Source organism: Primulina eburnea, chromosome 12 (genome assembly GCF_022965805.1).
Source record: "Primulina eburnea isolate SZY01 chromosome 12, ASM2296580v1, whole genome shotgun sequence".
NCBI classification, from domain to species: Eukaryota; Viridiplantae; Streptophyta; class Magnoliopsida; order Lamiales; family Gesneriaceae; genus Primulina; species Primulina eburnea.
Genome location: NC_133112.1, coordinates 2,624,120 through 2,643,768, shown reverse-complemented (window position 1 = coordinate 2,643,768; position 19,649 = coordinate 2,624,120). Strand labels below are relative to the sequence as shown.

The window sequence follows — 19,649 nt, the reverse complement described above, 5'->3', positions numbered from 1 at the left end:
TGAAATGCAAAATGGGAAGTGATTTTAAATGGGAAGGGATGGCTGATATTTATAGGTCAATTTTCCGAGTGCAGAATTTTTCTTCAGCTAATTATTAATTATATGATTTGAGATTTAGATGTAGATCATATATAATTCTTGAAAAATAATTTAAAATTTATATATTAATTTATTCCATGTAGTGTAAAACTAAAGTGTTTGAAATATGTAATCGAAAAGAGGAATAACCCATTGTCAAAGAATGGTAATGTCAAAATAGGCAATGTTGGTTGACAGATATTTTCCAGTAATTTATGTCGAGAATCAGATGTCTCTCACTTCACACGACAATGACTTTTCTACCCCTCATTGGTAAATTAAAACATTTTTTAGGTTGGCTTGAATTGACTGTTATTCTCTTTTTAAAAAAAAAAAAAAACTCCAAAATATTTTAGAAATAATTCAAAATATTTTATTAATGATAGGAAAAGTTAAAGGAAAAGGACTGAATTAATCAACTTGATGAGAGATGAAAATAGAACTTGAGTCAAACACGAATACATATTAATATATCTATTTTTTGAAATTTCAGTTGTTGTAGAACTTGAGTCAAACACGAATAACATGAGAACGTTAAATCTCATCATTCACACCAAACGATATCTAAGTTTTCAACGCGTCCCTTCTCTTCTTCACTACTAGTAGTCGAAGGTTTTCGGGCTAGCTAAGACTTCTTCAAACATGCATGCTTGTGATTAGCTTTGTGGCAATGGGAGTAGTTATTAAGTTAGTATACTCATAAAAAGCAATGGTAGTAAATATGGTAGAGAGCATATATCTTATGTGAATAATATGTTTTAAACATTCCTCTTAATTAGATTAGAATATTATCAAATCAATTTGTCGTCCTTATAATAGAAATAGAAAATATATATTTTTTGATTAATGAAAAGAGAAAATCACGTATTTATCATACGACTGCATGCATGAGTAACATGCTGAGTACAACAGATAAATGCCCATTTTCTCAAAGGAGACAACCAAAATTTTGCGCATTAAAGAACAATTAATTTTCTAGACTGAACTTGACTTAAACAACGAGTTACCCTATCAATAACTTGGGAAGAAGAATGCCAAAAAAAAAAAAAAAATTGTACAGTAATATTTTGAAATGAGTAGGTCTCTTATGAGATGGTTTCACGAATCTTTATCTGTGAGACGGGTCAACCCTACCAATATTCATAATAAAAAATAATATTTTTTCATGGATGACTCAAATAAGAGATTTGTCTCACAAAATACGACCCGTGAGACCGTCTCACACAAGTTTTTGCCTTTTGAACTTTAGTTTGTCTATCTTTTCTGGCAACTAATTAAGTCATTTGGTCACATGGGGTAGCTTAAAATTAATTATAGATTTAAGCTATTATATCTGAGACTAATCAATAATAATAATCATTTATCACTAAATAATTCACGAGTTTCGTTATAAAGTCCTACAAGTTCACACTCGCAAAATTAAAAATTAACTCCTATTAATGTATATTTGTGAATATCATATTAATTCGAAGTTAGCAGATAAATAAATTAAAAGAATCAATTTTCGATCAATTTTTTAAAAAAACAGTAATTAAATTTTAGGAAGCATTATACAATATATATAATTATATTATATCATGCAAAGTATCCTAATTTATTGATATAATCATGTTAGGTCATAAACGCAAGAGTATTATCATCTCAAACGACTTGTTTATTGGGTAGCGTAACGTTCTTGAATTTATAAATCACTCTTTATTAGTTTAATATATGGACGTCATATATGTGTAACGAATCTATGTGTGTAGATATACAGTACTAGTGTAACATTGCTCATAGGTATCTGTCGTATGCAGCTTCCTGGATTTTGCGAGAAGCTTGTGGAGTGTACGTGAATATATATATATATATATATATATATAATAAATCGTTAATTTTAGAAAATAAAATAAAACTAAAAAATAAAATATAGTAATTTATTTGTACATTTAGAGAAGAAAACAGCTGGTGCTGCTCTGTCATGCATGGAGACTAAAAACGCCTTATGTTTCTCGCTGCTTTCTTCGGTCTTTCAGAAATCAATGTAAACAGAAACGCTATTAATAAACTAATCAAATAATTTGTCACCAAAAAATAATCAGATAATAGAAAAATAAATCTCATAAAAAAATAATAAAAGAATTAATAAAATTTTTGAATATAGGTGTTTTATGACTTCTTACTTTAATTTTTTGAAAAAAAAAATAATATTTCAATGTTATTATCTTGGATTTTGCAAAAATCAATTGCAAATTACATGATAATGGCTCTTTCCATGTGGCATCAGGTTTCATACTTGAGAAAATGACTTTTTTTACATATATATATTGTACCAAAAAAAAAAAAAGAAGAATAATTCGTGATCTTCTGGACTGAATGATACTTCGCAAGTATAGAATCACTTTCCACTGCGATTATTTAAGTAACTAAGTAAAAAAATGTCTGGCAACAATTTTCTTGAAAATTTTAAAATTTATATATATGATTTTGTAATTATAAAATAGTTTAGATTAAAGGTGAAATTATATTTTTTTGTGAAGGTTGCGATTATGGTCGCATATTATTTAAGTTTCAAATATCTCTAATTAGCAAATTTTTTCATGTGTTTATTGAAATTTTAGTTAATTTTAATTGGTGTTAAATGTATGCTTTGATTAGAAATTATGTTCATACATCTACCAAAGATAGATTTAGTCATTTATAGCTCTAGTTTTTTTTAAAGGAATATGCTCTAGTTGTTAAATTTGTTTTTATTTTTGTATTATTATTATTCAATATCTATTATTCTTGTCAATAAATTTGATCTATCATGTCCACGGAAAAAAATGATTTTGGATATTTAAATTAATTTTTTTTAAATCTGTACTCAATTTAATTTGATTTTATCTATTGAAGATTTTAATATTATTAAAGTATTAAAGTATGCTACAAGTATTAAATTTAAATCTGCATATGTTATAATATTAAAATTTTCTATAATAATTATTATTATTAATTTTTTTAAAAAAATCACTTTTATGAAATAATTTTTTACATTTGAATTCAACCCATACATCCATGTCAAGCGATAAAAGAAAGAGTCGCAAATGAAATTAAACATATAAATATTAAATAAATTTCTTCTGTATGGTATGGCTTATTTAAGACTTTATATTTTAAGATCGATATTATGATGACCTGGATAGGAACATTTAATTAATTACCAATAATTTTTATTGATTTAATTTTGTAATAATAATAATAATAAGAATAATTATTGTATTATCGTCCCCATCTGTAATCATCTCCTTCCTGGTAGCATCATATTAGAACACGAGTTGTTTTTATAAACCTTAAATGTTTGTTAAATTAGTAATTAACTCATTAATTCTAACACAAAATCACGAGATGTCGCCTCGTTCCAGCTACAATTTTTGTAGGTGTATTGTAAATTATTTATTCAAAACAAATGACAATGAGATAATAAAAAAAAAACTCATATGAAAATGCCTCTATGGTAAACCAACCCATACAAAAATTTTAAAATATTACTTTTTATTATAGTTAATCGTTAGACCACCAGACCTACTCGATTATTATTATTTTAACCTTTATATATGGTTAAAGAATATTAGTGGGAAAGTATAATAATTTAGTGTGAATTCGTGGGGAGGAGCTTCCGTACGTACCCCATCTAGCATCGATTCGAGCAAAAGACATTGTACTGTTATTGATAGGCCAATCCAGCTAATGGTGCGTGGACTATGTTTGTTAGGTCGAAAGGGCAAATAAGTTATGCGGTGATCGAGAGATCGGGTGTGTAGCCCAGTGATCTCATCTCGTCAGATTAGCTGACTCTCCTCTCCGGGTTCGATCTTCCCTTCCCGTGTATGTTGTAATATAAAAAAAGTTATGTGGTGATCGATGGTTTTACAAATGTTAAAAAATAAAATAAATTAAACTAAAATATGCATACCTTAGATTAGATAAAATGAGGTTGGGATGGAAGAAACATTGAATCTTGGAGTTTGTTTGACCATGAAGACTCTTGAGGCAACAATACATGTCGGAGGGAAATAACTAAGAAGCATGCCATAATGCAATCCCATCCCATTTTTAAGATCAATTGCACACCCATTTAGTTTGGAGGATGAGGTAATGAATAATATATAATATATATGGATAACAAAACAATTTATAATTTCTACTATTTTGTAAAACTTGAGACAAATGTTAAATGTAATTTCGTAATATTTTATTTTTCTGTTTGCACAAATTTCGCGATGTTGTCAATTTGGATGGAAAAGTCTAACTTCTAATTATTCAAGCGAAATAGATAATAAATTTGACCGCATGTTATGATCTCTTAAACTAATATATACTAAAAACAAAGAAACTAAATTGAAACTTGAAGAAATAAAGTCACAAAATTAATATATATATATATATATATATATATATATATATATATATATATATATATATATATACAAATCAGTAGAAAATTACAAAATGAAAATATAATAAAATAATGTGGAAATCTGAAATGAGATACCTTAAATGTTAGAAATTTACAGAAACGACTAGAAATTAAGAATGATTTAAGACCAAAATTTTGTAGAGAGTATTTGCAGTTGAATGTGTTGTGTTGTGTGTTCTCTGTTCGCCAATGGATTTTCCTTTTCTTCAAATTATTGTGCAGTTCCTATGATTTTTCCCATTCTCTTCAGGATCTTTCCCCTATCTGCACACCATCTGATTTATTCAAACATTTGAATTGTTGGGCCCATCTGATCCACACGCAATCTCGAAGGTTCTTGGGCTCGAATGATGCAAACACCCAAACCATCTTGCATTTTTTTTGTAATGCATTCAAAATGGATACGGGCCACAACAAAAATGATAGGATAGAATTTGTGGCCCAAACTCGATAATTTGAAACGAGCAAAATTTTCATCTGGGCTTGTAACTGGGGAGCCCAAAGAAAAATGAATAAAGAAAAGAGCGTGAGGTTTCCACTCTCGAGAGAGAGAGAGAGGCGTTGCGAGGTTGCAAGATTTTAATAATGTTGACTTCTTTTGTCTCCGTCAATAATTAAACAGAAATATCCAAATTAGTATTACCAAAATCAAAATCGAAAATTTAGTGGACCAAAATAAAAATTAGACAAGTTAAAGAAAGGAAAAAAATTTTTTCCTTAAATTGAATATAGTAAATAGGGAGGAGATTAAAAAGAAGAAGATATTGTTCAAGGCAGTTACATTTACATTAAACACCGATTGATAATTAATTTATTTAACATTAATTTTATTTATTAATTAACATTAATATCCACAATCATCTCAATCATTATCCACACCACACCGATTTCGATCAACCAAACAAATACATATAGAATTTCAAGGTGTAATTAATAATAATAATAATTATTACGAATAATTAGTCTAATTAAAAGCTATTAGGGATAATAAGTAAATAATTAAACTAATTAACTTTTATTCTTGAATTTAAATTACAATATTACTTTTAATAAATATTATTATTAATATTTTTTAATTATTATAAAACAAAATAATTTATTATATTATCTCAAATTTAATCAATCTAACCAAAAAAACTATTATTTCTCAATCAAATTTATCATTATATCAACTATAATTTAGTTTATGATTAATAGTATTATTTATCTTTATATGATAATCTTATCCTTTTAACATTAAAAGATACCTAAAAATAAATATAAATCTTAACCCATCCAAAAACTCAACCATCTTTGAAAGGAGTAAGAATAGATTTTATTTCATCTTTTAATATTATTGGATTTGATAAGACTATTTGATATCCAATAAATAAATATCTAATAAAAGATGGAATAAAATCTATTACATATATTAAACAAGGAAATAAAATCACAGCAACTCCAATAAAAGATGAAATTAAATCTATTATTACTCATTTGAATATAGATATATATATAATATCTCAACAAATCCAATAAAAAAGGAAATATATATATATATATATATATATATATATATATATATAAAATTTCAGCAAGATGAAATAAAATCTATTATATATATTAAACAAAGAAATAAAATCCCAACAAATCGAATAAAAGATGAAACAAAATCTATTATTAATCCTTCTAATATATATTATATATGTATGGGAGAAAGGAAACAACTTACCAAAATTTCAACATATCAAAATTCTAAATTCAAACAAGTTTTTCGACGATGCCGATGAGTTCGCTTGTGAGGACATGGAAGAATTCGGAGGGGTCTTTGGGTCGATCGGCAGCTCTTCAATCTGCTCTCGCGAAAGAGAGGAGAGAATTCAGGGAACAACAGCAAAGAAAGATGTTGGATTCCATTCCAAAGGATCTGAACAGGCAATGGGAAGATCCGATGCCCGAAACGGGTGACAGACTTCTTGCTCAGGAACTGAAGGGAGTCGGGTTGTCCGCTTATGACATGCCGGAGTGGAGGAAGGATGAGTATGGTAAAGCACCGACTTTCGGGAAAAGATCCAAGCTCTCTCTTCAGGAGCAGAGGCAGAGTTTGCCAATCTACAATTTGAAAAGTGAATTGGTTCAGGCTGTCCATGATAATCAGGTTTTGGTTGTGATTGGCGAGACAGGATCTGGGAAGTCCACGCAGGTACCGCAGTATCTTGCCGACGCGGGGTATACTACCAAGGGGAGAATATGTTGTACTCAACCTCGTAGGATGGCTGCAATCTCGGTAGCCAAGCGAGTCGCCGAGGAGTTTGGTTGCCGTATAGGGGAAGAAGTTGGATACGCAATTCGTTTCGAAGATTGCACAGGTCCGGAGACTTTAATCAAATATATGACTGATGGTATGCTTCTGAGGGAGATTCTGAATGACGCAAATTTGTCTCAATACTCGGTGATTATTCTTGATGAAGCTCACGAGAGGACGATTCACACGGATGTTCTTTTTGGATTGTTGAAGCAACTTCTGAGACGGAGAACCGACCTTCGCCTGATCGTCACCTCTGCAACTTTGGATGCAGACAAGTTCTCGGGATATTTCTTCGATTGTAACATCTTCACTATCCCTGGAAGAAATTTTCCGGTAGAAATTCTTTACACCAAGCAGCAAGAAAGTGACTACCTGGAGGCATCCTTGATAACAGTGATGCAAATTCACTTGAGTGAACCTGAAGGTGATATACTTCTGTTTCTGACTGGCCAAGAAGAGATTGATCATGCCTGTCAGTGTCTCTATGAAAGGATGAAGAGTTTAGGAAAAAAAGTTCCCGAGCTGATTATTTTACCAGTATATGGCGTCCTACCTAGCGAAATGCAGTCCAGGATATTTGAACCCACTCCCCCAGGAAAGAGAAAGGTGGTCGTCGCCACCAATATAGCTGAAGCATCTTTGACTGTTGATGGCATAGTTTATGTCATTGATCCCGGCTTTGCAAAACAAAATGTCTACAATCCTCAACAGGGGCTTGATTCACTGGTGATAACTCCGATATCACAAGCATCCGCGAAGCAAAGAGCGGGGAGAGCGGGACGGACTGGACCAGGAAAGTGCTATCGGCTCTACACACAGAGTGCATTCCACAATGAGATGTCCCCCGTTTCGATTCCGGAGATCCAGCGGATTAACCTCGGGATGACTACTCTTACAATGAAGGCCATGGGCATTAATGATCTGCTATCCTTTGATTTCATGGACGCCCCATCACCTCAGGCCCTCATTTATGCCTTGAAACAGCTCTATAGATTGGGTGCTCTGGAAGAAGAGGGGCTGCTTACAAAGTTGGGAAGGAGAATGGCCGAGTTTCCTCTGGATCCTCCTCTTTCCAAGATGCTTCTTGCCAGCGTGGATCTTGGTTGCAGTGATGAAGTTCTGACCATTATTTCGATGATTCAGACGGGGAACATCTTCTACCGTCCTATGGAAAAACAAGCCCAGGCAGACCAGAAAAGGGCCAAATTTTTCCAGCCTGAAGGAGATCATCTGACGTTACTCGCGGTGTATGAGGCCTGGAAAGAAAAGAATTTTTCTGGTCCTTGGTGCTTTGAAAATTTTGTTCAGTCTCGATCACTGAGGAGAGCACAGGACGTGAGAAAACAGCTTCTGTCCATCATGGATAAGCTGAAATTGGATGTTGTTAGTGCTGGAAAGAACTTCACAAAGATCCGGAAAGCCATAGCTGCAGGTTTCTTCTTCCATGCTGCTCGGAAAGATCCACAGGAAGGTTACCGGACATTGGTCGACAACCAGCCGGTTTACCTTCATCCGAGCAGCGCTGTTTTTCAAAGGCAGCCCGACTGGGTCATATATCATGAGATGGTGATGACCACAAAGGTGTACATCCACGATGTTACTGCAATAAGTCCCGAGTGGCTGGTGGAACTAGCACAAAAAATGTTCAAGGTGCCAAATTCTATGAAAATGAGCAAGCGGAAGAGACAAGAGCGAATCGAACCACTCTACGACAGACACCATGAACCTAACTCTTGGCGTTTAAGCAAAAGGCGTGCTTAGTTGTTCAAGCATGTTACCTTTTTTCCCCCCTTGTATCAAGCATGGAATTGCTGTTTCATCATTGTAGTTTCAGTGTCAACAATTAAAGGAGGATAGTCAAAGGAAATTAAAAGCTATCGAGTCAAGATACGGCAGTTAGTTGGTTGAGATGAAGCTGGAATTTAGTCCAAGGCTTTCTGGTGATCAAGAGCGGCTAGAGGGGATTTCCTCTTACCTGATCAAGATATATAATATCAAGCTAATACGAAGCATTGAAATATCAGCAACTACATCTCCTCACAACGGAGACCAGGGAGTGTTCTTTTATAAATCATAAGAGAAGAACAAGCTAGCGTGTGTTGTAGGGGATTTTGGCAGTGACATCTTGCTATAATATTCTTTGTACTCCGAGTCTATCAATTCTAATGAGATCGCCTCCCGTGGACGTAGATCATTTTGATCGAACCACGTAAACCTTGTGTTCTTTACATTTCTGTTTTTGAGTTCATATGGCTGTTGATTCGTGATTCTCTTTTGTGACTGCAAACAAGAAATTCGTATTGTGTGGTTCTTGTTCTTGTGGACATCATCTTCATAATTGGGTATCTTGTAATTTCTTAGTTATCATCATATTGCCTGTTATGTTTGAGTATTGCTAACCCGGTGAAGTCTAAAACTAGATGCTTTGTACAATTACGAGTTTTCTTTTGGATGAATTAATTCGAAGGGGTTTTCCATCACTTGAGTATTTCAGGTTAAAGCTTCAGTTTTCAGAAATAAATATTTTAGTGAGGTTCTGATTCTTGCTGGGCTTTATTTTCTTTTATGAATGGATATGTTTATAGATTTTTGGCAGAACATGAATGAAAGCTTCTGTAAATTTCTTGATTGTGTTTGTATATAGCTAATAATGAATGATATTTAAAGCTTCTTTTTTCTCTTCAAGTGTTATTTTTTTTATGCCTTTAATTTAATTAATTAATTTTCCTTTTAGTTTGAAAACGTAGTTGCGTATTACTCCCAAAAAATATTGAGAAATGCTAAAGATCAACTGATACTGAAACCGGATGAGTTTGTCATGTGATTTTATTTGCAAAGTTTCCTAGAACAACTTTCTTTCCTTCAGTACAAAACAAACACTTTAACTCATTTTCTCTACCATTTTCTTAGACATCAAAGGTGGCTAAAACAAACAAGTAAAAAAAAAACATTGTTTCATGAAATAAGAGACTCGTTTTAGGTATTAAAGTACCATTGATACCAGTTCATGAATTTGAATTACATTAGCAAAGGTCAATTCATTTAAATTTCACAACTCATGTATTTTGAATGGAAGCATAATATGAAATCACAAGAGTTTTTTTCTCCTATCGACTTTTCTTTTTTACTTCATTCAATGGAATATATCTATAGAAGATCAACATATATGACTCAGTTATTTTTTCTAGGAGAATTCATACAAACAGGCGAGTTAGTTAACAACTGCCAAAAAAACTACTATTTTTTTTATAAAAAAAATTGAACTTGAATAATTATAAAAGTAAGGTATGAAAATTATTCAATAAATGGATTTACGTGGATAATATTCAGTCCAACTCGGTTTCCATGATATGCTGCAATGCATATCGTAACGTAGCAAAAATGATGGTGCATTGTCTTATTCAAATTTCCTTCTTCAAGTCAGGCGAATTTAAGCAGAAACGGAAACACCGAGAAAGGGAAAGACCGATAAGTATTCAAAGAACGATAAAGAAAAACAAGAACTACCAAAATTCACTGTTTTCGAGGAAAAAGTCCACCGCTCTGACCTAGGGAAAAATTTACTCCATCTTCAACTTCTATTTTCATCTCTGTGGATGAATCTTTTGGCCGTCTTTCTTCCATTTCTACTGGATTCTTTTCGTTTCTTTGTTTTTTCTTGTTGTGATATTTCTGTGCAGCAGGTTCGAGCTTTCCCATTTTTTCTGCCATCTCTTTGAGCCTTTTTCAAATCTTGTAAATTTTTTTTTTGAAAGTAAATGGGTTATATAAGAAAATTACATTGACCGTATTGACCGTTGAAAGTAACCGTATTACTCAATAATAATAATAAAAAATAACGACCCTTCTAAAGTCGAAGGTTCCAGTTTAAATCTTTTTCCAATATAGAAATAATAGTACGTACTATTGGTGATATTGTTAGCATTCTAGCATGTGTTAACATCTAAATGGGATCCGAACACGACTATGGATGTGCGGGAGGGTTCTGTTGCTGATCAAGCATATGTGCGCAAGGCTGCTGGTGCTGATGGATTTACCAAGTCCAATGTTGGGCATGGTGTGAAAGCTTCTTTGAACACAACACTTGTAGTTGGTGTCAATTTGAACAAGGGTAATCATGTTTTGGATGAACATAGCTCTAACTCTTCTAATACATCTGTACAGCGTAGCCAGCTTTACCAACCTGAAGATATCATTAATCTTAGGCTTTCTATGCCTTGTAGAGAGTTGGATTTGTGCGGCGAGCATTCTTCGTAATAAAATAATATGGGCTCTGAAAGTGTTGATTGGAGGGTGAACATGGGAGTTTCACAGCTGCCTGATATGAATTTTTGACGCTTACTAATGTTTGAAAATTAGTAATAGCTAGCAGTAATATGGTTTCATCAAAACTTGCTTCTGTGAAGAAAGAATGTTTTGAAAACCACAGCACTGGATCTGTTATTCCCCGGAAATCAGTGAAATCTGAACTGGTTCAGGAGGGTAACAAGGAAAGCTTCAAGTCTAAAGGTGCTATGCTATCACAATCTGTTGCAAATAATGGAAAGGTTAAGCAGCATCAAGATATCTCAGCTTCTTCTTCCGCTTTAAGACCTCAGAATCCATGCCCTTCAAATCTTTTAGCTTGTTTAGAGTTACCCATAGTTGGAGGTCTGCTAAATCAGTCTGAACACTGTTTACCGTCCGAAGAAGTACTTAGCCACAAGTATATAACTGATGAACAGAGTGACAGCCTGGTTTCTAAATCTGCGAGTCAGAATGCCAAACGGTTAAAGTTGTGCAAGATAGGGGAGTCGAGTGTTCTTGATGAATGCAGCTACCGGTTGGCTTCGGTTATTGAGAATTCTGATGAGTTGTGCGGAAACAATGAGCTAGTTGAAGATAACGAGGAAAAAATGAATATATAAACTAAAATGCGAGTTGATGAATGTATTAATTAACTAAAATGTCAGACCAAAAAAGTTATTTTATTTTTGCAGGGAAGCAAATACGAGTAAAGTGAGCCAGAAAAAAAAATATCAGAGTTGTGTGGTATAGCATTGTGGCCATTGGTATGTGCATTGTTGCTGCCATATTCCAATTGTGGTATCTGAGGCGCTACTTTCCAGAGGAAAAGAAATTATTTAGAGACAACATAATTATTAATTAGTTATTTTCCTCCTTGTAGAGTGTACTCTCAATCACTTGACAATTTTGAAGAACATCTTTTTGGTCTACGAGATTTACTTGTGCATCTCAAATGGTAAAAAATGTAGGATTCGAGAATAATTTTTCGAGAACAAAGAATTTGTATTATCACTAGCAAAACATGTTTGATGGTTTCAGGAACAAAGTATATTTGAAATAAGATTCGATGTTTAAATAATTTCGTTTTGTTTATCCAATACGCACACATTAATGAATTTATAACCATAAGCTCCTAAGTGCAACCAAACTTGAACCATTTATGAACTAAATACAACGGCTATCTTTTTTTTTTCCTTTTTTTTTTTTTGAAGAAGTTTGACTTCAAGACAAAGCGACAATCCCTCTTACGACATATATATGTCTATGAGATTTTCAAATTTAGAAAACAATTTAACCTAGCTTCAATAAAACTAAATGAATACAACTCAAACAAAATGAATAAATCATGTGCCAAAAATCCAACAAGAGTGCTGGGTTCTTTTTTTTTTTTTTTTTTTTCTATTTATTGTTCGACATGATCAAACTATTCACATTTTAAAACCAAATATATGATGTACTTACTAAGATATCAATTTAGGATTTCCAAGTGTCACATCAACATTTTCGGTGTTACGTCAATAATTAGACATAAATATCCAAATTAGTATACCAAAATCAAAATCGAAAATTTAGTAGACCACAAAACAAAAAATAGACAAGTTAATGAAAGGAAAAAAAATACTTTTCTTAAATTGAATATAGTAATTAGGGAGGAGGTTAAAAAAGAAGAAGATAATGTTCAAGGCCGTTACATTTACATCAAACACAGTTGATAATTAATTTATTTAATATTAATTTTTTTATTAATTAATATTATTATCCACAATCATCTCAATCATTATCCACACCGATTTCGATCAACTAAACAAATACATATAGAAGCTTGGCCACGAGACTCTAACAATGTGCACATCAAAACACCAGTGAATAATGATTTACAAGATTTAACAGTAAATGATCTTCTGATTCCAGGCACAAAGACATGTGACAATGAGCTCATTGAGGAGTTGTTTAGTAGTAGAGATGTTACAGAGATAAAGAATATTCCTCTGACTTTCAATGAGAGTCCTGATATGCGTGTTTGGCACTTTAACAAAGATGGGAAGTAGTATTCTGTGTGATCTGCATACATGATCTTAATGGAGAGATTGATACCGCAAGATAACCTCAAAGTCCAAGGAAGTTGGAGCAGATTATGGCAGCTGAAGATTCCTCCAAAGGTGAAGATGTTTTTATGGCAAGCGTGCAGAGAGTGTCTCCCGACTCGAAGTAAACTAAACTCACGAGGTATTTATGTTCCTCTATCATGTGTTATATGTGAGTAGGACATAGAACAACTTGGCATACTTTTATAGCCTGTAAATATGTCCGTGAATGTTGGGCACATGCTGGTATTCTAAACTTGATGGATACATTCTCTAATACTTCAGAAAGTTTCTCGGATTTTGTGTTCAAAGTACTCTCTGTGTCAAATGAAACCATAGTTGGTAAGATTGCTATGATATTGTGGAGTGTAAGGAAGCAGAGGAATAATAAATTGTGGAATGATTCTTTCCTGCCTGCTACTCAAGCTACTACCTTTGGTTATGCATTTCTATGTGAGTGGAGTGGAGCTAAAGCACGATCCCAATTTACTGCTCAAAACCAGCATCCTCAAACTGGTGTCCTCAATGAGAACGACGAAGTTCACTGGAAATTACCACCACCAACGTTTGTAAAGTGCAATGTTGATGTAGCCTTCTTTAAGGATCAGAGAGTATTAATAGGCTTTGGCATAGTTATTCGCGATGAAAAAGGGCAGTTTGTGGCTGCTAGAACTGCCTTCACAGAAGGTTTGCCGAATATCTGAGAAGGGAAAGCTCTGGGGCTTATAGAAGCTATTAACTGGGTTACAGAAATGAGCTTACATAGAGTCATCTTCGAAACTGATGGTAAATGTGTCGCTGATGCAGTTAAAATATATGCAGATGACTTTTCAGAGTTTGGAGATATAATTGGAATATGTAGAGAGATGATAAGCTATGGTTCGAAGACATGCAAATGATCTCCTAGCTAGGAAATGATGTTTACATTTAAATCCATCTATTTGGCATGAGCCACAATCATTTGTAGATGATCAGTTACTGAATGATGTTATTATGTTACATTGAGTAATGAAAAGCTTGTTCTTACTCCAAAAAAAAAAAAAACAAATACATATAGAATTTCAAGATGTAATTAATAATAATAATTATTATTATGAATAATTATTCTAATTAAAAAGTTATTAGTGATAATAAGTAAATAATTCACTAATTAACTATTATTCTTGAATTTAAATTACAATATTACTCTTAATAAATAATATTATTGATATTTTTTTAATTATTAAAAACATAAAATAATAATTTATTATATTATCTCAAATTTAATCAATCAAATCAAAAAACTATCATTTATCAATCAAATTTAACATTATATTAACTATAATTATTTATTTATTTATTTTATGATTAATAGTATTATTTATCTTTATATGATAATCTTAGCCTTTTAACATTAAAAGATACCCAAGATAAATGAAAGACTTACCCGATCCAAAAATCCGACCATCTTTGAAAGAGTAACAATAGATTTTATTTCATCCTTTAATTATATTGGATTTGATAAGATTGCTTTGATATCCAATATATATATATACTAAACATGATAAGCATTATGTCACTTGCCTTAGACTAACACAATTTAAAATTTTGACTAACACCATTTTCTTAGACATCAAAGGTGGCTAAAGTAAAAAAATACATTGTTTTATGAAATAAGAGACTCGTTTTAAGTGTTAAAGTTGTAAGAGATTTTCTCTAAAAATCATGTTTCTACGCACGTATATAAACATGAAACAAATATGCGGAAGCTAAATCGAGCGTTACCTTCGGCCATTGAATCATCTTTAAGTCTTCTGATTTTCCTCCAATTGAAGCATTCTAAACACTCCAATCTCTCTATAGATGATGTATTATTCTGTATGAGATTGTGTATCTAGGGACCTCAATGCCTTCGGTATCTATAGGCAAACTCATACCATCAATGAGTTTGAGGGAGCTTTGAGAGTTCAAAAGAAGAGACGTGCACTCCTCAAATTTTCCAAAGTTGAGGCGGCTTACGCAAAGGTTTTGTCAAAAGATGTGTGCGATAGCCGTCGCCATTGTTGACACACTTTTTTAATTTTTCTTTTGAATTTTCATAATAATATGTGTCATAATTTCTTACATTCTCCCACTTGACACATATATCTCTTTTACCATAGGAGAAAACAAAATACATGAATCATGGCGATAGATCATATATCTCCCATATGATCTTTTAACATCTGAAATTTGCATGTCTTTAGATTAAAAGATCATCAATTCAGTGCTAACGTGTTTAATGACAACTTTATTAACACGTCTCCAACGGTTTAAAATACATTATGTCGATATACTTAATTCGACCACCGTTTTAGTAACAAAGACCATAACTGAATTGCAGTAATATAATCTTAATGGCTTAGACATAGAATCCATAATTCTAAGTCCATAATGAAACTTCTTAAAATACACCACACAATAGTACTTCAATGACGAATTTTGACTCAACAGGTGGAAGCAGCAAATCACTTTCCAAATTGTCAATTCGTCTCACATAAGCATGTAAAACTTTAACACCATAAAAGTATCCTAAAACATTTAGCAGCTTTTTAGTGGTCAAATACTTATATTACTCTGATAATAATTAAGCTCTCACTTCCCTTCTGGTATTCATAATGACCCACAATATTCTCAACAAAACTTAATGAAGAGATAACATTGTAAAACCTGAAATACCACTAATGTGAGACATGTTTTAATCCATATCGTTTTCTTAATCTTGAAATATTAAATATTCATCATCACTAGAGAAGAATTCTTTATGTTGTTCGATATTGCCTAATGAGACTTTATTTGTTTTGAAGACTCGTCTAAAAATGAATGGCAATTGAACCAACTTTCTATGGAATTTATATGATTGGTTTCACGATACACCTTTTAATTGGAGGATGTTGTGAATAGCAATCAATACATATAACTTGTGTGGATGAATGAGCATCATAATGATCAATATTCTGAATTTGATCGCTCTCATTAATCAAGTCATTCTCAATAAATTAATATCAGAGTAATAGCAATATGCTGCAAAATTAATGAATACATGCAAATGTTATTAAATGAAGCAATAAACCATATGTCATGTTTTACCCATGTAAATCATGATCTACATATGAATCACTAGGATATTAAATTCTTTATGCATAAAATATTTATTCTTCATAATTATTCATATCAAAGTATTATCAAAATGATGAATATTTTTATGTAATTTATGTCTGTTATAACTAAATGTGATTAAAAATTTATGTATAATTTTAATTCAATTAAAGATGATATCGATATTCTTTAATAAATTAAAATTATACGAATTACTAAGACATTAAATCACAAAATTTTAAAATATTTATGCTCTTAATAAATGTCTTTCATGTGATCCTCGGCCCACTTAATGTATAATTTTACATAATTAAGGGTGCTGTGGCCAAACCTTAATTATTTAAAATTAGACGGTTCACTAGACATAAATTTTGATTTTATAAATGTCCTTTATGTGATCCTTAAACTGACTTAATGTATAATTTCTCATAATTAAGGATGTTGTGGCTAAACCTTAATTATTTAAAATTACACGGATCACGGGATAATTTTATTTATTTACTTATTTTTATACTTAATAAATGCTCTTAATGTGATCCAAATCTGACTTAATGTATAATTCTCATAATTAAGGGTGTTGTGGCTAAACTTTAATTATTTAAAATTATATGGATCACTGGATAATTTTATTTATTTATATACTTAATAAATGCTCTTAATGTGATCCAAATCTGTCTTAATGTATAATTTCTCATAATTAAGGGTGTTGTGGCTAAACTTTAATTATTTAAAATTATACGGATCACTAGACAAAAATTTGGCTTTACTTAAATACTTTATATAATAATTATTTCGCAATCAACAATTTCCAAGAATGCTCCCAGGAAAGATAGGTAGTGCTAAGGCCCTTTAAATACCCAACTCCTAGTCAGAGCAACATTCCTCAGGGAGATCAGTGGCTACTCAAGGCAGTTTAAACCGATCTATGAAGAATTCCCCCAGATCATGTTTTCTTACGTCACCTTATAATTATTATTCAACTTAATTATCCACGTACATTTATGTGAATCTTAATAAGCCAAATTTTTTCATTAAATAACTTTATATTCACATTTTTACTTAATATGAACAAAAACTTTCCCCATCAGTTTTTCTCTTCAATCAGAGTAGTGATAAAGTGAGGATCAAAATGTGGGCTCCTCATCAGTTTTTCTCTTTTATCAGAGTAGTGATGAAGTGAGGATTATTTGTTCATTTGTGAACATCTGAAATATTTTATTTTAAATATTATATTCACATCTTACTTGATATGTTCATTTTAAATTATAAACAACTCAATATAATTTAATATGAACATAATGTGAATATTAATTTACCAAAATATTTTTCAATACAATTTTCATTTAAAAAACTTAAAAATAAATGCAAACATAATATTAAATTTGCATGTACACATCAAATACTTATCCATAATATTTGACATTATATCTAACATGCAAAAATAATTTCTAAACATGTATTAGAAATTACGTCGAAATTGGAATTATTTTTAATGTGTACAAATTATTTGACCAAATGCTATATGTATACTGAATTATACATATAACTTAATAACACATTAATCATTATTTATTTAATTATTATTATTATTTTTTTTAAAAAAAATAATAATAAAAATGAATTATCACAAACATGTGGGTCCCGCATAATTAATTGTGGGTCCCACATTAATTATGATTATTATTTTTAAAAATAATAACAATAACTTTTAAATTGTCAAATGTAGTGGGTCCCGCAACATTAATTGTGGGTCCCACATTAATTAATTAATTTTTTTAAAAAAAAATAATAATAAAATTAATTAATTAATCAATTATCGACACTTTCATATTCAATGTACCCAGATTCATTCATACGTATATGAACTGCTTTAACAAATCAATGATAAAATTAAATAGTGTGGGCTCCGCATGCAGTAATTTCATGCACGATAATTGAATTCATATGTATGATTTTATCAGAATTGCATGCACTTCATCTTCAACCTTTCCGTTTGCAGAAAAAAAACAAGTATCACCTTCTCGAAAATATTTTTCTCCCAAAAATTCTTATTTTATTTTTCAAGATTAAAGGAAGAAATTCAAACTCCGATCGAGAACACAATTCTAAGGTAAGTTTCTTCATATTGTTTTATCTGATCTTCGTTTTTACGTAAACTTTCAGAAATTAAAAAATTTCATTTTTACGTAAACTTTATAATATCCAACTTCAATTTCTTAAAGTTCATGATATCCGATCTTCAGAAAACAAAATATTTTCAAGGCAGAGATATATCGGCTCTGATACCAAATGTAAGAGATTTTCTCTAAAAATCATGTTTCTGCGCACGTATATAAACATGAAACAAATATGCGGAAGCTAAATCGAGCGTTACCTCCACCCATTGAATCATCTTTAAGTCTTCTGATTTTCCTCCAATTGAAGCCTTCTAAACACTCCAATCTCTCTATATATGGTGTATTATTCTGTATGAGATTGTGTATCTAGGGACCTCAATGCCTTCGGTATCTATAGGCAAACTCATACCATCAATGAGTTTGAGGGAGCTTTGAGAGTTCAAAAAAAGAGACGTGCACTCCTCAAATTTTCCAAAGTTGAGGCGGCTTACGCAAAGGTTTTGTCAAAAGATGTGTGCGATAGCCATCACGATTGTTGACACACGTTTTTAATTTTTCTTTTGAATTTTCATAATAATATGTGTCGTAATTTCTTACAAAAGTACCATTGATACCAGTTCATAAATTCGAATTACATTAGCAAAGGTCAATTTCATTCAAATTTCACAGCCCATGTATTTTGAATGGAATCTTGACACATAAAAATCGTATATAATTGGAGTATAACTCACACCAACACTCCTCTAAAGTTGGTGAAAATATATCTTTGATACCCCAATTTACAAAGTGAGCCATTAGCTAGTTGATCTTCGGACCTTACAAAGGGAAACTGAATCACTCCTTCAAGCTTTTGTCTAATGAAGCATCTGTCTATCTTAATGTGCTTCGTTCGGTCATGCTGAATAGAGGATTAGGAGATATTTCAATGGCGGCCTTATTGTCCAAAAACAAATTCGCAAAACCAATCTCTGAGACCAGTCTTCTGAGCCATATAAGTCCACAAAGTCCCTCAGCCATTCCTGCAAACTCAACTTCAGCACTTGACAATGCTACTATTTTCTGTTTCTTACTTCTCCACGTCACTAAGTTACCCCCAACAAAGGTAAAGCATCCCGATGTGGATTTTCTATAAGATAAATTGCATCGTATATCCTTCAATATCTAAATGTCCATTCTTAGAGAACATGATTCCCCTTCCGGGGGCTGATTTGAGGTAATGAATAACTGCATGCATATTCTCT

At 31.7% G+C, this 19,649-nt stretch overlaps 2 protein-coding genes across 2 annotated transcripts; both read left to right on the top strand.

The window, feature by feature from the left end:
* Positions 1-6,208: 6,208 nt before the first annotated feature.
* Positions 6,209-9,237, top strand: LOC140808364 (probable pre-mRNA-splicing factor ATP-dependent RNA helicase DEAH5). Its single transcript, XM_073165467.1, has one exon. It carries the CDS (start codon positions 6,276-6,278, stop codon positions 8,562-8,564), a length of 2,289 nt encoding a protein of 762 aa, XP_073021568.1. The 5' UTR covers positions 6,209-6,275; the 3' UTR covers positions 8,565-9,237.
* Positions 9,238-13,434: 4,197 nt separating this feature from the next.
* Positions 13,435-14,073, top strand: LOC140807869 (uncharacterized). Its single transcript, XM_073164829.1, has 2 exons — positions 13,435-13,861; positions 13,982-14,073. The coding sequence occupies exons 1-2, from the start codon at positions 13,435-13,437 to the stop codon at positions 14,071-14,073; spliced, it is 519 nt and encodes a 172-aa protein (XP_073020930.1).
* The last annotated feature ends 5,576 nt before the right edge of the window (positions 14,074-19,649 follow it).

Coding starts and splice junctions, on each gene's coding strand:
- LOC140808364 (XM_073165467.1), top strand. CDS start 6,276: ATGCCGATGAGTTCGCTTGTGAGGACATGGAAGAATTCGGAGGGGTCT.
- LOC140807869 (XM_073164829.1), top strand. CDS start 13,435: ATGGATACATTCTCTAATACTTCAGAAAGTTTCTCGGATTTTGTGTTC. Junction 13,862..13,981: donor TAGAACTGCCTTCACAGAAG/GTTTGCCGAATA, acceptor TCGCTGATGCAG/TTAAAATATATGCAGATGAC.